We start from the raw sequence: 17318 nt of genomic DNA, 5'->3' as shown, positions 1-17318 counted from the left end.
TAAATTTATGAAACACTGTTCGCTAACTTTTTCTTCTAAGTTTACAGTGCATATTGGTGTTTTATTTTTTTTAAGTTTACTTATTTATTTTGAGAGAGATAGAGACAGCACAAGTAGGGGAGGAGCAGAGAGAGAGGCAGAGAGAAAATCCCAAGCAGGCTCCACGCTGCCAGTGCAGAGCCTGGTGTAGGACTTGAACTCACGAAACCATGAGATTATGACAGAGCCAAAACCAAGAGTTTGACGCTTAACCGACTGAGCCATCCAGGTGCCCCAGGATGATACTGTTTTAAAGAATCTGAAAAGTTCTGCAGCCATGAAAATGTTATCATTTTAATTCACCATGTTCCGGGTGCTTTGGCTGTGAATTTCCCGTCCCTCCACCTCCCTGCCCACCCCCCAGCACTTAGTAACGTCCTGCAGAACACATTTTGGGGAGATGCTGCAGAAGAGAATATTGCTTTCCCAGTTTGGGGGCCTGGAATCTTGAGAGTAATCATGAGATGGGTTTTGCTCCATCCAGATTTCAATAATAACCAATACTGGGAGCAGCTTTCACCCAGCAACTTATGAAAGTGATTAGAAGAATTTGTTTATGATCAGAGAGTATCATCTGAACTCACAACTGTATTCATTCTTTTAACTAAATTTCTACAATTTCCCTTTACTGGGATGGCAAGACATGGCTGACATTCTGAAAGGGACATTTCCATTCTTGTCCTGTGCCATCTTTCCCAGGAGACCAGATGTCCATTTCTCTTACCAGGACTTTAATTACACTGATTTAATATTGATTTTCCTTTTCATACATGAATTTCTTCCATGAGCCTTCTTTCAGGAGGATATTGTTCTATTCCCTAACAGTTTGACTTTTGCTGTATTTCAAACAATTTTTACATATGCCTAATTTCATTGAATTGTCAGATAATGTAGTTGGTACAATTTCTACTTTTGGGGGGAAACTGTAGGGCATTTTCATTTTTAATTAAAAAATTATTTTTATGTATTTATTTTTTACATTATTTTTTTAGAGTTTATTTATTTATTTTGAGAGAGAGAGAGAGAGAGAGACATGGAAGGAGCAGAGAGGGAGGGAGAGAGAGAATCCCAAGCAGGCTGTGCTCTGTCAGCACAGAGCCTGACATGGGGCTCGAACTCACAAACCATGATATCATAACCTGAGCCAAAATCCAGAGTTGGATGCTTAAATGGCTGAACCACTCAGGCACCCCAATTTAGGGAATTTTTAAAAGGCCCTGTATATGATTAATTTTAGTTACAGTTCCGAGGATGTTTGAGAAAAAAAAATAATGCTCTCTGTAAAGACAAAATTTGACATTTACCTATAAAAACAGTATTGTTCAAATGCTGTATATCATTATTTTTGTGGAAGTGATTTATTCAACGCTTTCTTAAAGACTCTCCCACTCATTGTACTATTTTTCCCCTTCTTCTGTTTTTGCATTATATATTTCAGTCTATGTTACTTGATTCTTAAGATTTATGAGTTTTATATGTTCATTGTGAATTTTGCCCTTTATCAAAATAAGGTTTTTAAATCCCTTTTAATGTACTTGGTCTTAAATATGACTTTGTCATATATTACTATCACCGTGCCTGCTTTAATTTATGTTTGCTTATTCTTTACGTTTCAGTATTTCTGTCCTAAAATATTTTAGTGGAGGCAAACAAAATAGATAATTTAGGAGTGTTTTCATACACATTATGTATTTTTTTCTTTCTCTGAAAGTACTTCTTATATACAGTATGCAATGGGATTTAAAAAAAATGAATCTGAAAGGTTTTGTCACTTAATAAGGATGTTTAATCTTTACTTATAACAATTTTTGGTGTTCCTTATGTCACTTTTATTTTATGCTATTTTCCATGCTTCTTTGCTTTTCTTTCTGTCTCCCTTGTTCCCTTCCTTTTTTACTTCTTTCCTCCCTCCCTCCCTCCTTCCCTTCCTCTCCCATTCTCCCTTCCTTCCTTTCCTTCCCCTTCTTTCTTTCATTCCTTTCTTTCTTCCTTCTGTCATTCCTTCCTCTTTTTCTCTCTCTTTTTCCCTCCCCACTGTCTCTTTCTTATACAACATGGACCGACCATATTTTCTCTCATATTTTTTTTTCTCTTTAGTGTTTATAATTCAACTAGTGTTTCCCTTTTTGTTCTTAAACATATTTGGGGCTGTCTGGGTGACACAGTTGGTTGAGCATCTGACTCTTGAATTTGGCTCAGGTCATGATCCCAGGGTCATGGTATCAAGCCTTACTTTGGGCTCTGTGTTGAGCATGGAGCCTATTGGGGATTCTCTCTCTCTCCCTCTCTCTCCCTCCCTCCCTCCCTCCCTCCCTCCCTCCCTCCCTCCCTCCCTCCCCTGCTCACATGCTCTCTTCCTCAAATTAAAAAAAATAGACCAATAAATTAATAATAAAAACATATTTGAACTTTTACTTCTCTATCAAAAATAACAAGTAAAATTAAGTGTTTCCTATATGACAGGCACTTTTCACATACAGCATATGGTTAAGTAGCAACCACTGGTTGAGGTGGGTATTTTTATACACATTTGAAAGACGAGAAAACTGAGTCACAAAGAGGCTAATACAGAATTTACATAACTTTTCCAGAACCCACAGCCCAAATTTGATCTAGGCAGTTTGACGCAAGAGCCTACCCCGTTAGTCATCTCGATATATTACCTTTCCATTTTTAAAGATTATATAATATCACTATGTCTGAAAGTTTAAAAAGTTCATATTTTGTTTTACTTAATTCTTCCCTTGCACATCTCTTTTTAATTTCATTTTAGAATCAGATGATATTATTAAGATTTGATAATCTGTATTTTCTCCCTATATAATTATTTTATGGTGGCATTATTATATTTGTATATATTTACATTTGTATTATATTTATATTTGCTTCATGTAATTGTATTATTATTTTATATTTGTATTATTATATTTGTCTTTTATGTTTGTATTATGTAGTAACCATATTTCAATTGTTGTGTAGACTCAAGCCTTGTGTAACTGGACTGTCCTATTATATCGTTTCTTAGTTTGATTTTGGGGCGGTATGTCTTCCAGTTATTATTTTCAGGAAAGATAAGGTGATGTGCTTTCGAGCTTTTGCACATGTGAATGTACCACATATGCACGTGAGCAAACACTTGGCTGGTTGTAGGTTCACTGGGTAACAATCCTTTCTACTGTCAAACACTAAGCAGTAATCCTTTTCCTCTGGCATCTAGTGTTGCAGAAGGAAGTAAGACCCAAGGATAATTGTTTGCATGTACATTTATGTACATTTATATGTTTATCTACACACACACACACATACACAAATGCACATGCCTACTACTTAAAAATAATCTTCATTGTAGGGTGCAACCCCCCATTCTTCTCAACAAGGTGCAGTGGTGTTGATTTTAGTTAGATTGGCAAACACACAAGACTAGGCTTTACCAGAGCCAAGCTGACTCATCCTTGAGAAGGACACAAACAACCACACAACATACACAGAAAGGGCTCAGCGAAGGTCTCTAGACTCCAGGCATGGCTTCTTTTGCCCTAGTCACTCTTAACTAGGGACATGTGTGGTCTTGAGAGATGAAGCTGATCATAGCCTAGGAAAACCATCAACCCTAGGGTTTCTTCCATGTTCATACCTAGCTATCTGCATAGACCTTTTGGTTTACATGTGTTTGTGTATGTACACTTTGTTACTCACCTTGTCTCCTCTGGGGGGTGTGACTGTCTCCCTGTCAACAGCTCAGGGCATCTCAAAAATACGTGGTACTCTTTACTCAATGAACAATCACAGGAATGAAGTACAAAGGTTTGGTTAGGTACATGGACCTCAGTTGAATTCTTCTCTTGAATCTGGGATAGACATGCTCCTTCTAATTCTTTTACTTAATACTGTGTCAAATTCTGGTCCCAGAAATATCACCAGAGCAACCTGTTTCTAAGAGAAATCTGAGTTTATTGCTTCCCTTTGTGTGTTGGGCAGAATAATGGCTCCCCCCACCCCAACTGCCAAAGGTGTTCTCATCTTAATCCCTGAAACTTGTGATGATGTTACTTTATGGAGTACAAGAGATTTTGCAGGTGTAATTGAGTTAAGGGTCTTGAGATGGGGAGATTGTCCTAGATTATCAGGTTGGGTCCAGTGTAATCACAAGGGTCCTTAAACATGATGGAATGAGACAGAAGAGTCAGGGTCAGAGGAGGGGATGTGACCATGAAAGCAGAGGTGGGAATTATGGATCCCTGGCTTTGGAGATGGAGGAGGGCACCATGAGGCAAGGAACACAGGTGACCTCTAGATTCTGGTAAAGGCAAGGAAATGAATTATCCTCTAGAGCCTCCAGAAGGAGTGTAATTCTCCCAACACCTTGACTTTTGCCCAGTAAGGTCCATTTTGAACTTCTGACCTCCAGAACTAGAAGGCAATAAATTTGTGTTGCCTTAGCCCACTAAATTTGTGGCAATTTGTTATAGCAGCGAGAGAAAACTAATATACTTCACAAGGAAGAATGTGACAGGGTCTTGATAATATCTCAGAAGGGGTAGGGAAAAGGTGAGATGTTTATTAAGTCTTTAAATCTTGTTAAAAGAAGGTTATTCAGGGGCACCTGAGTGGCTCAATTGGTTGAGCGCCGGCTCTTGATTTTGGCTCAGATCATAATCTCACATTTGTAGATTAGAGCCTTGCTTAAGGCTCTTCACTGACAGCATGGAGCCTGCTTGGGATTCTCTCTCTACCTCTCTCTCTGCCGTTTCCCCACTTGGTGTGTGCATATGTACTCTTTCTCAAATAAATAAATTTTTTTTAAATGTGGGGGCTTGATTAGCATTGGGTAAAGATCATGACACAGTGGTTTAAGATTGGGGGACACTGTAAGGCAAGAATCATGAGGACAGGGTCTCCATGCATCTTGAATCAAAGAATCAGTTGTTGCTTTCTGTTGAAGAGTTGATGAGATGTTCCTGGAATGAACAATAAATTTATTTGTGATTTATATTTTCCTGGGCAAGACTTTCCTAGACTAGTAAAGTTATGTTGAGGCAGACAGGGGATAATAAAGTCAGTAGGCTATGTGGAGGTAGATGATTTGGGGTTTCAGTTGTAAAGAAAGTATGACTCAGGGTCACATTTTCAGCTATTCCTAAGGCTAGAGGAAAGGTCATACTGAGTCATCTGGTAATCTTTTCTTTCCTTTGGACTTTTTCTTTCTCCTTGCAACTCAGATATTTCAATGGGGTACAATAGGTTTTAGTCTACTTTTACGCAGATGCTAAAATTTTTACTTAATTTAGACAAGTCTTTTTCTTCTTTATTTGTATATTAATTTTCTGTTGCTACTCTAACGAATTGTCCCAAACTTGGTGGCTCAAATAATAAGCTTTTGTTTTATATTACTTTATAGCTCTTAGGTTAGAAGTTCAACATGGGTCTCACTAGCACAAAATCAAGGTGTTGGGGTTATGTTCCTTCCGGAGGCTCTTGGAGGAGAATCCTTTTCTAGCTCTTTGAGGACATCATGTTCCTTGGCTTTTGACCCGCTTCCTCCATCTTCAAAGCCAGCAATGACAGCCTGAGTCCTCGTGCTGCTGTCTCTGGCTTTCTGCAGATGGGAGAAGTTCCCTGCTTTTAAGTATTTGTGATTAGATTGGCCCTAGCTGAATAATGCAGTAGAAAATCTGTATCTCAAGTAGAACTTAATCCTTAATATATCTGCAAAGTCCCTTTTGCTGTGGAAGGTAACATATTTATAGATTCCAGAGATTACAGCATGGATCTTTGGGGGAGCCACTTGTCTGCCTACCACTTCCACAGTGCATGCTTTTTCACACAAACACACCCTTTACTTTTGAAGGTACTACTCCCTTTTAATAATATATTTTATGAATATTTTATACATATTTTCATAGGATTCATATTTGTTTCATGTTATTATCATGTTCTTTTGTTATTTCTCAAAAGAACAAGGTGGGCAGTTTCTCCTTGGCCCTGATGCCAACTTGATTGTGGTGAAAACTTGAGCTTTTCAGCTGGGAGGATAATTTTTGTACACTGATGGTCTTGTGCTGAAGGGGACAGCTTCTCCCTCTGGTTACTGAGGTTGCTATGTCACCGTTGTCAGGATACGTTGTGTGGATGGGAGGAAGTCTCTTCACCTCTTTCTGATTAGTCCCACAGTTCGAGCTGGCGAAAATATGGTCAGAGGTCTTAAAGATTGTTGACCAAGAGTCTTAGTTTCAATGACTATTCCATTTCTGTGTCTTTCTGTGTTTTAAATGAGTGTTTGAATGGGAAGGTAGGGTAGGGAAAATTAATCACTACTGGGTCATTGTTCTCTTCACCTCAAATTCCACCCTGGATTGTGCTTTGTACTGTCCTCCGATGGGTCACAATGCTCTTTATGTTCCTTGTGCCGCTGCAGCTCTCTGTCTCATAGTGCCCTGGGTGTGCTCTATTTTCGTGGCGGCTACATTCTTTATATGCCTTAGTGATGAGAGGCTTGCTGTCTGCCCTGCCCTTTTGCTTTCAGTACCACTCGGAAACAGATATCCTTGGTGCAGACATGTGCAGAAACTGTTTCCTGTTCAGCTTCCCTGAACTCCTAGCTAGTAGGAATAGCCCCCTTTTTAATCACTTAATGCCCAATATCGGGCACATTAAGTGAACAAAAGTACTTTCAGCCTATAGGGAGTTACATGAATATAAGCTTTGCTGCTGTTTTCTATTGTGGTTGTCAAAAATATTTCATGAATAACAATCACTTCTGCCTCGTCTCTGCTCCAGACTCACCTTGACATCCTGGAAAAAAGCGTGAACCCCAAGCAAGTATACTTCCGCCAGGATGTTCTCTGCCAGACTCTGGGAGGGAATTCATGTCCATTGGTGACCATCACAGCCATGCCCGAGTCCGATAGTGCTGACCACCTGGAACAGTTCCGTGAGTAAAAAACAACCTCCTTTGAAGATTTGGTGATTATGGGGTGTCCTCACAGCCTTGGAAGCTTCCTGTCCCTCAGATCAGAAGCTCCATAAGGTCTGAGGACCAGTTTATGTTTATAGAAATGCATTTCCAACTCTTGGCACAGCACAAAGAATAAATGTTAATGTTGCTCTGTTGTTAAAGGGAGAAAAAAATAAACTGAAAATTGTCAGGGAGATGAAGGCTTGCTGGAATTGAGAACAGTTTACTGGTGACAGTCACTTCCTCTCCTAAAACAGAACCAGGACTGGAGTCACATTTTCCAACCTTGAATCCAGGGCCTGTCCTCCCCATGCTCACTGCCTTTATACTGCTCCCACGGCCAGACAAGGGCCGGGAAGGAAGGAAGTGGATGGAGCCCTTGCTGAAGAATCCTCTTGAGGACTTGAACACCATTTGGATCTGAAGGGCTGACAATATGGAAGAGGCTCTAGCCAAGAACCATCAGACCAAACCAACACATGCAGATGTGCACGCGCGCACACACACACACAGACACACACACACACACAAGTGGCCCTGTAACATTAGAGCCCTGACCACAAATCTGACTTACCTGTAACGAATTAGCTTTCAAAGTTGGCTTCTGACATATTTTAGACCTTAGATAGGCAAGATAAACCACCAAACAGAATGAGGAGGGCTTTGCAATACAGAAAACCTTGCGAGATGAAAGAAAAGACTGGGGAGTACAAATCTGGCCAATTTATCCCCAGAAGATGCAACCTTACCTGATGAAGTGCTAACTGTGTTCAGGTGACTCTTTGGTGGGTGCAAAATGTAATTTCTCACACCCCATCAACATCTGACAATGGATGCTTAACAACCTGGCTAATCAACAACTGATTATCCCATCTGAATTAATGAAGCCCTGAAAGGCTTTCATGAATAATAAGGGATTTTCCAAAAACTTCTCTTACGTGTTTTATGAATTTAAGAGCAGTTTCTGTAACAGTCACGGAGTCCTCTGCTTGCATGTGAGCCGTTCTTGGAAGTTAGAGATGGCAGTTTTTCTAGTGCAACCTTGGCCAAACAATAATTTATGTAAGAAAGTGGATTTATGTGAGCCTGTGTTCTGAAGTGTCAGTTTCTAAATAGGAGCTGGGCAGGACCCAATGTCCGATTATGGGATGGATTGCCTCTGCTCTCTCAGTTTTTCATATGCTGACACAGGTGCTTTGGTTGGTGTCATAACTAGAAAGATCATTCCTGCTTTAAGGAGAGGACTGGAGACACGGCAAAGGTCCCTGAATAATTTGACACTCTGAAATAGTTCAGTTAAAAAAAAAAAAGAAATCTTAAAGCACCTTTAAGCACCTTTATATGAATCAAAGGAGGCTGGTTTCTGTCTGCGGCGTAAGATTAGAGATCCTAAGTGCATTCTCTCGTGTGTCATTACAGTTTTCTCTCTTCAACATGTGCTGATATGTCAGCTGTTGTTCATCTCAAGAGGTAGCCCAGGCAGGCATGGGGAAGACCCATGTGATGGTGGAAAGCATGCTGTTCACTTTCCTTTTGACATGATAGACTTGCAAGTGACAGTCCTTGAGCTGGACCCTGAGGAAGCCAGGGCTGTGCTCGATGAGAAAAGACTAATGAGAGCTATTCTTCATAGGTGTGCCAGCTGCACAGTCGCTCAGAGCCCATGCTTAGAAGGGCCATGGACTTCATTTCACGTCTTTAAAAGGTTGTGAACATGGGGGTCTGCATTTTCATTTTGCGGGCCCTGCAAATTCTGGAGCCAGGCCTGGGACTAATCTGAGGTCATCAGCAAAAATGTGACAGAAGCTAGTGTCCTGACCATGCTAGCATCTTCTATTGCCAAGTCATGCAAGATGAGTTGTAACCTACTTTGGTAGTGCAGAGTCTTTATCTTTTTATTTTTCTTAAAAAATTTTTTTTGAAGTTTATTCATTTTTGAGAGGTGGGGGGGAGGGTCAGAGAGAGAGGGAGACACAGAATCCGAAGTAGGCTCCAGGCTCTGAGCTGTCAGCACAGAGCCTGATGTGGGGCTTGAACTCACGAACCGCGAGATCATGCCTGGAGCCAAAGTCGAAAGTTTAACCAGCTGAGCCACCCAGGTGCCCGTACAGAGTCTTATTTGTATGGACGATGCAGCTGGTTGGTATCTTTTGTGATGGTGGTTGAAGTCATCCATTTTACAGATGAGGTAAATGGGGCTAAGGGGAGTTAACTACCCTGGTCCATGGTGGTGCCAGGTTTCGGATTCTGTTACTCTGATTGCAGAGTCCATACACCCAACAGATGTCCGAACACTGTCATTCAAGCAGGTGTTCAGCATTACATTCAGGTTCCACTCAAAACCAGAACTTTCCCTCCTCGCTGTCTTGTGTCCTCACATTATTAGAAGCCAGCTTAGTTGTTAAAGCAAGTCACACTGAGTGGACCACAACTAGATGTATTACCCTCTTCCGGCTCACGGTGAATTTCATTTTGCTTTCCCAACTCAGTGTAAGCCTTTCCATGGTGGATGTTTCAGATGCTGTGGCAGGAAGGCGGGGGTGGGGGTGGGGGTAGAAGATTCAGACTCCTCAGATCCCCGTACAGAGTGGAGATTGCGTGGCTGGGCTGCAGTGCTGGGAATAGTCTCAGACTATGGGCTATGGATTCTGGGCTGCAGAAGAAGCAATTTTCTCAGCAGGTTGTGATACGTATATACAGATACATGCCATGTTGTGTTTCTGAGAAAGGAAATATCCAGCACAATATAAATACCACCTACCCTCTAAATTGCAATTAACCATGTCTGTAAATCAGTAATAAAACCACTTAACTTCCTTTCAACCACAAAATGTGATGCATTGTTTTAGAATGAGAAAATAGCAAAGGAGCTCAAGGCTCTCCTGCCTGCAGGCCTCCATGCAGGTGAATTTGAGTGGTCTCACCCTCTTCCTCCCTCCCCGGGGCCAGGCCAGTTTCAGAGTATCTAGCTGGGATTTGGCCAGTTTCTAGTGCAGTGGCTGACCCTCACCCCTCATAAGGAGGTATTTTGTGCACCGGAACATGTTCCTTCCTCCGTGTAGGGTTATCACTTTGGTCTTATTTCAGAAACCTAAGACGTAACAGTGTGGCTCTGGGGCCCAGGGAGAAGGTAGTTCCCTTGCTTGAGACTGGTTCCCTGGTCCAAAAGTCCCGGACTAGAGATTATCAAGGACAATTTATTGATTACTTTTGCTCCTTCCAGGGGTCTGGGCTCCAGAGAGTCTCCTAGAAGGATAATGTGATTTGATGTATATTTCGAAAGCATTTTTTTAAAAAAGATATTTTCCAGGGCTCCTGGGTGGCTAAGTCAGTTAAGTGTCCAACTTCAGCCCAGGTGATGAGCTCATGGTTTATGGGTTTGAGCCCCATGTTGGGCTCTGTGCTGACAGCTCGGAGCCTGGAGCCTGCTTTGGATTCTGTCTTCCTCTCTCCCTGCCCCTCCCCTGCTGTGCTCTCTCTGTCTCAAAAATAAATAAACATTAAAAAGTTTTAAAAAATAGGGGCACCTGGGTGGCTCAGTCAGTTAAGCATCCGACTTCAGCTCAGGTCATGATCTCGCGTTCATCAGTTCGAGTCCCATGTTGGGCTCTGTGCTGATAGCCTGGAGCCTACTTCAGATTCTGTCTCTCTCTCTCTCTCTCTCTGCTCTTTCCCCCCACTCATGTTCTGTCTCTCTCTCTCTCAAAAATATATAAAAACATTAAAAAATTTTTTAGAAATAAATAAAAAGGTATTTTCCTGGATATAATTAGACTTATTTTCTTGATAACTATATTTTCAGCTTAGTGGTAGCCCAGTTTCCCTGGTGGATCTTTTACGGGTGTCTGGAGAATTGAGGATGGGTGCTGACAGTGGTCCCCAGAGAGACTCACTTTACACTTTGAGATCTGAGCCCTCAGAGCCAAAATGCTGGCAGAGCTCCAAGAGCAAAGTTACTGTCTGCCCTTTTCAGTGGGACAATGAGCAGGGTCGTTCTCTGAGAGATTGTCCCTGAAATCATTACGGAGGAGACAGGCTTGATAAGAAACTGACGATCAAAGGAGCCATTACAAAAGGACATACAGCTCATTCTAGCTTTAGGCTCCTGGTGGATGAGGTATCTGGGAATTAGCAGGTCCAGGCCCTTCCTGACTGGAAGGATTCCAGATGTCAAAGGAACCCCAGACCTTTGGGATTTGGAGAGCAGAGTGTGAGTGAGGAGTGGACAGTGTCCAGGAGAATGGAGTTGGGGCTCCATCAGTTTGGAGCAGAAGGCATCACCTGAGCAGGTCTGGGGATAGGTTTGGAAGGCAAGGTTGATCCAGGAAGTCGTTTCTAGTGCTTTCTGGGACTAGGCTCCATTGGCTAATGGTGTTCTGGCATGATTATACTTTGCATGGTTAAATCCTTATTACGTTACGTGTTAATAGGTACTTTAGTAGATGCTCGGAATATGCAACTTCTAAGTAGAGAGTTGAGAACTCATATTTTCTTAAGTTTATGTGCTTATCAGGGATGGGGTGTGTGTGTGTGTGTGTGTGTGTGTGTGTGTGTGTGTGTTGTTTGCTTTTTGGATTTGAACTGAAGGTCATTTGTTTTTTTAATGTTTATTTTGAGAGAGAGAGAGAAAGAGAATGAATGTGTGCACAAATGGGGGAGGGGCAGAGAGAGAGGCGCAGAGCCCGATGTGGGGCTTGAACTCACGAACTGTGAGATCATGACTAAGAGTCAGACGTGTAACCGACTGAGCCACCCAGGCACCCCGTGAACTGAAGGTCATTGTTTACTCAAACCCCAGTGGATGAGGGCGAGAAGCCCAGAGAGGAGAATGGTTCTGGGGTCTCTGAGGCTCAGCCATCCCCCTAAACCAGGCCTCCTTTCTGCTTCTTGCAGAAGGGCTAAGTGTGCTCTCACAGACTCTTGTCATTCTCCCCATATTGCAGACAGCAAAGTTAAGGCTCACTAAAGGTAAATAACCAGCTTGCACCCACCAGGGTGGTAAGTGGTGGCTCAGCAAAGAGACCCCAGGCCTCTAGCCCAGAGTTCCAGGGTGGCCCCCTCCTTAGGGATCTGCCCTTCCCTGGGATATTCCCCAGAAAGGCACACAGACAGGACATGCTGCTTATTAAAGCCCACCGCCATTTTGTTGACTTCCATTTTCTCCACACGTCCCCCATAACCTCACATTCTAAATCCCCATTTCAGTCCTGAGGAAGTTGGGTCCCTTTTTAGTTTGGGGGGCTACATCTCTGTGATGGATGGTTCATTTTTTTTTCGGGGGCTTTATTGCCAATTATTTTTCTCCCTTTGGACATATTTCCCCCTGTAACAATATTGTCTTGACTGTTCTCAAGAGTTACCTGAGAGGAGGAATTCATTTGTGGGCATCTTCTGAGGGAAAATGCCGTTCTCTTATTAGAAACTCTCATTCTTGAAGTGACTCGTCACCGCCTGACTCACTGACTTGTGAGAAGTCAGGAGACAACAAAGGTGGATGGGAGGGGGTGGACCTGCTATTTTTGCAATTGGAGACACCTCCACCCTGCATTTATCATACCCTAAAAGAGCAGAGCGTAACCTTTGTATGTCTCGGGAGGTGAGGTGACATCACTCTACCACAGGGGCTCACACACAGTTCTTTCCAGGAGGCCTGAGGTGGGGGAGGCAGGAAGCTACATTTGTAGTTACTAAAGAATACCTTTCTCTTTTTCTTTTTCTTAAAAATATTCTCACAAAAGCAATGTTCTATTCAGCCTGCCATTATGCTAAAAGCTTTTCCTTGGAAGACAATAGCTGTTCTCAGAAAAAAAGATTTACATGGGGTCCCCAGGGTATAATGAGCTACCAGGAGGCACCTGCCTCAGGTTGGGAGTTGTCACTTGTAAGTGGTTTTAAATTAGAACGGAGTGGAAAAATACACAGTTACAGAATTCCCCTTTTGGCTTCTTTGCAAATCGTTTTGCCTTTGTCTGTCCTGGAGACACCTGATCAGGAATGAAGAGCAGAGCTTTCTGCTGAGGAGATCGAGAAGCGACAGAAGTGGTCCAAAGAAAACAGAAACTCTAGTGAAGTGAGCACCTCTCACTTCTAGAATTTTCTGTTTATTTGTTTACTTTTGGCCTCCACCCCCATTGCAGCCCCCTGCCAGAGGCATGTAGGGCCCAGTATTACTAAGGGAGCCCTGAATTTTAGAGCTTAAAAATCCATAAAGATCATCGAGCTCCAATTCCTCAGTTGAGGAACTGAAGCTCGGGGCATGGCTGGACCTGTCTAGAGACCCTCGCTGGCTGAGGTGGCCCTAGACCTCAGACCCCTTGTCGCCTGGTGAAAACCTCTTATTTTCCTTTTCTGTAAAGCGTGGACTTCTGACGAATATTAGAACTAACAAAGGGGCTACAAGGACATAAAGACTTCTCTCTGTGGACACTTTTAATAAGAGGAATTAGAATTGGAGAAAGTGAGCTGTGCCTTTTCCTTGTCCTGGGATTTGCATCTCTCCAGGCAACCAGGGCTAGGAAGCATGGAAGATATTAGGAATATGAAGGTAAATATTATTTAATCCTTGTTGAGGCACTCGCATTCTCCAGGGAAGGTATGTGTGTGTATGTGGAAGTCATGTTAACAGGACATTGTGATACAGCAAGGTATACCAGAACAGGGGGATAAACAAAGTGCCTTGCAAGCAGAGACAAGAGACCATTTGCCTGTGTGGTGGGATCAAAGGGGGACTTACACCCACAGGGGGGAGCTATTTAAATCCCATCTGCATGGTGGTCTTATAGTGACATGGCTTTCACAGAAACCTCAGCCAGAAACCTAAAGTGGCGCCTGGGTGGCTCAGTTGGTTAAGCATCTGACTCTTGATTTCAGCTCAGGTCATGATCTCCAATGGTTCGTGGGATCGAGTGCCGCGTCGGGCTCTGGGCTGACAGCATGGATTCTCTCTCCCTCTCTCTCTGCCCCTCCCCTACTCGAGTGCCTCTGCTCTCTTTCTCACAATTAAATAATTGGAATTGCAAAACAAAATAAAATAAAAACTTGCAATTGGAGACCCCTCCACCCTGCATTTATCATACCCTAAAAGGGCAGAGCGTAACCTTTGTATGGCTCTGGATGTGAGGTGATCTCACTCCACCACCACAGCTTCCCAGGGCTCACACATAGTGCTTTTCTTTAAAAAAAAAAAAAAAAAAAAAAGGAAACCCCAAACCATTTGAAGAACTATTTGTATCTCTCTTAAGAAGGCATGACAGGGAATATATAAAACACATCCAAACCATCCACAAGTTGTCCTCATGTTTCTGACTGTTATCAGTCTGCACATACACAAATAGTAGGTAACCCCTCCTTTTTCAGTACAAACCCTCAAAAATCTATGGCATTTTGACTGGTTGAATATCTCTTTTAGGCTTCCCATGTTTGCCTCATCAGTCCACGAAAAGGAAGACTATGAATGAATCTTCCTCCTTCTAAGGCCAGTTGGAGGGAGTGGGGAAGACTGTAAAACCTTATAGTTGAATAGCTTTGCTTATTCCCTACCACATAAGTCCTTTGGTCTTACAAAGTTTTTACTTAATATCACTTGGTCCTCATAGTTCCCTTGGGAGTTGAGGAAGAGAATAATTATGCCCACTGTATAGTGATAAAACTGATTTTGAGTGCTATTTGATCTATATCTTGAAGTCAGACTGGCACATGCAGAGAAATAGGGGAGTATCTTCTCCAGTAGAAAAACAGCATTTGCAGAGGCTGGGGGGCCTGGACCTAACGCTGTGGAAATCTCAGGGCACCAGGACTGCAGGACTGTAGGTTGATTATGGGATCTGATGATAGATGAGAAAGGTGATTTGGGCTAAGTGGTTAAGGCCCTTATTTTTCATGTTAGGAAGTGTCTCCTGGAGGCAATAATGGGCTCATAGGATGTTATTAAATGCGAAGAAATGACAAGATCAGACTTGTTTTGGAAGAAAGTTTTGTGGCAGTCATGTGGAGCTGAAGTCCAGGGTGAGGGGAAGTTAGGTGACCTAGAACTTGACACAGAAGAGGTTTTATGCAGTTAGACTAGAATCAGACTCACTGTGTGTGTGTGTGCGGGGGGGGGGGGGTAATCTTGGTTCTGCCATGTATCAGCTTGACCTTGGGAAGGGTGCTTAAATATTCTGTGCCTTGGTTTCTCCATTTATAAATTGTGAGTCATAACCAGTACCTTCTTCCTGGGGCAATCCAAAGATTTTAAAGGGCTTAGAACAGTGCCTGGCACATGGGTACTCCAGAAATAATAGCAATTGTTAATCTTCCAACAGGTGATGTGGTTTCCAAGGAAGAGGTCTATGGAAATGTGGAAGGGTCTAAATTTACAAGAGATGTCTAAGAATTGAGAGGCCTTGGTGGTTGGTTGGAAGTAGGGATAAAGGTCACAGAGTTGAAGTATTTCTACTTTGGGTGATAGGTGAACAGTATAATGCCAACAAAGGCATATATGAGAGAACAAGGCTGCTGTGGAGGGATAATGAGTTCAGTTTTGGAAATGTTCATTTTCAGAAGCCTGCAAATTATGTAAGAACTCAGGATAAATATAATTATAAAGCCAATATGCTATAAAATATAATCTATTTCAGAGGGAAATAAAACAAATTTTGTATTACCTGAAAAATTTTCTCAATTAGCAAGGATATGAAAAGTTGACTATATGTGGTTACTGTAGCAGAAACATGTAATATATTGTATCAGAATCAATCATAATCTATCACAGAACATTCTATTCTAGAAGTATGTTCATGAGGTATAATAATTTATATCTGCTAAGGGAATTAACTCTTTACAGAGTATTTCCATATGATTAATTGTTCCATATAACAGCTCTGCAAGGTAAAGAAAAAAACAGAATTGTATTTATTATCTCCATTATTAGATGATAAAATTGAGGCCCTGGAAAGACATGTGATTAGTAAGAGCTAGAGCTCCAATTTATCCCCTGTCTGAATCTTTTTTTAAAAAGTTTATTTATTTTTGAGAAAGAGAGAGAGAGAGAGAGAGAGAGAGAGAGAGAGCAGGAGCATGAGTGGGGGAGGGGCAGAGGGAGAGGGAGACACAGAATCCGAAGCAGGCTCCAGGCTCTGAGCTGTCAGCACAGAGCCCAATGCGGGGCTCGAACTCAAACTGCGAGATCATGACCTGAACCGAAGTCGGACGCTCAACTGACTGAGCCACCCAGGTGGCCCATGAATCTTAAGCTTCATAATCTTCCACCTCTTTCAACTGTGTAATAATGAGAGAAGATCCTTTACCTTCAAGATACAATTCCCTATATGTAAAAGTAATTGTTTATGCTACAATTCATATGTTCTAGATTTCTCCAAATGTATGAATCCATATGTGGTCATGTGAACCTTAATAACCTTTGTAGTTTTAGTAAAATTGAAATTTTATTGCCTCTGCCAGACTGCATACCTTTCTCACCTATATCTTACTCCTTTGTCACTCAGTATCCTCCAACCAGAATAATCTTTCTATTCCTTGAAAACAGTGAGCTAACTACACTCCCCTGGGCCTCTGCATTTGCTGTTCCCTTTTCTCCATAGCTTGACATGGTCGATTTCTTCTTATTATATATCATCTGCCTTCTTGGATCACCATATTGAGAGTTATTCCTCCATCCAGAGCCTCTTTATCACATGACCCTGTCTGTTTTCTTCATGGCCCTCCCTGTTGGCTCCATGAAGAACACAGACTGTTTGCTGTATTTTGTCACCATGGTATCTCTACGAACCAAGAGTCCCTGCACAAAACAGGTGCACACTAAATATTTATTGAAGAAATAAGTGGAATCCCTGCATCTGTTCTTGTTATCACCCATAATGTAGGGCCTTTAACCTCCCTTGAGAAGTTACTTCTTTCCTGTTTCTTGGGGTACGCAAAGGTAGCCTTAACTACTGAACTGATTTCTCTTCCTATGATTTTGCCTTTTTTCAGAATGCCATATAGATGGAATATGTGGTCTTTTGTCCTGTCTTCTTTCACTTAACATAATGCTCATGAGATTCATTCATATTGTTTGCATGTATCAGTAGCTTATTCCTTTTTATTGCTGAGTATTATTTTGTTGAGTGGATGGGCCATGGTTCATTTATCTATTCAGTTGGTAGACATGTGGGCTGTTTCCAGACTTGTTATTATGAATAGAGTTACTATTCACATATACAGGTATTTCTGTGGATATATATTTTCATTTATATTGGGTAAAGAAATTAAGTGTATGTTTAAATTTCTAACAAGCTGCCCCATAATTTTACAAAGTGGTTGTTCTTCCAAAGTATTGCTTTCC

At 41.9% G+C, this 17318-nt stretch overlaps 1 protein-coding gene across 4 annotated transcripts in view; it reads left to right on the top strand.

Annotated features, from left to right (window-relative positions):
• AGBL1 (AGBL carboxypeptidase 1) overlaps positions 1–17318 on the top strand; it is a 938649-nt gene that overhangs the window by 372732 nt on the left and 548599 nt on the right. For all 4 annotated transcript variants that reach the window (XM_053223586.1, XM_053223587.1, XM_053223588.1 and 1 more), the window contains one exon: positions 6817–6970. In XM_053223586.1, the coding sequence (XP_053079561.1) occupies positions 6817–6970 (154 nt within the window). The remainder of the gene's footprint in view (positions 1–6816; positions 6971–17318) is intronic.

This window comes from Acinonyx jubatus, chromosome B3 (genome assembly GCF_027475565.1).
Source record: "Acinonyx jubatus isolate Ajub_Pintada_27869175 chromosome B3, VMU_Ajub_asm_v1.0, whole genome shotgun sequence".
Classification (NCBI taxonomy): Eukaryota; Metazoa; Chordata; class Mammalia; order Carnivora; family Felidae; genus Acinonyx; species Acinonyx jubatus.
Note: the sequence above shows the minus strand (reverse complement) of the source record. Positions and strands in the feature narration are given on the sequence as shown.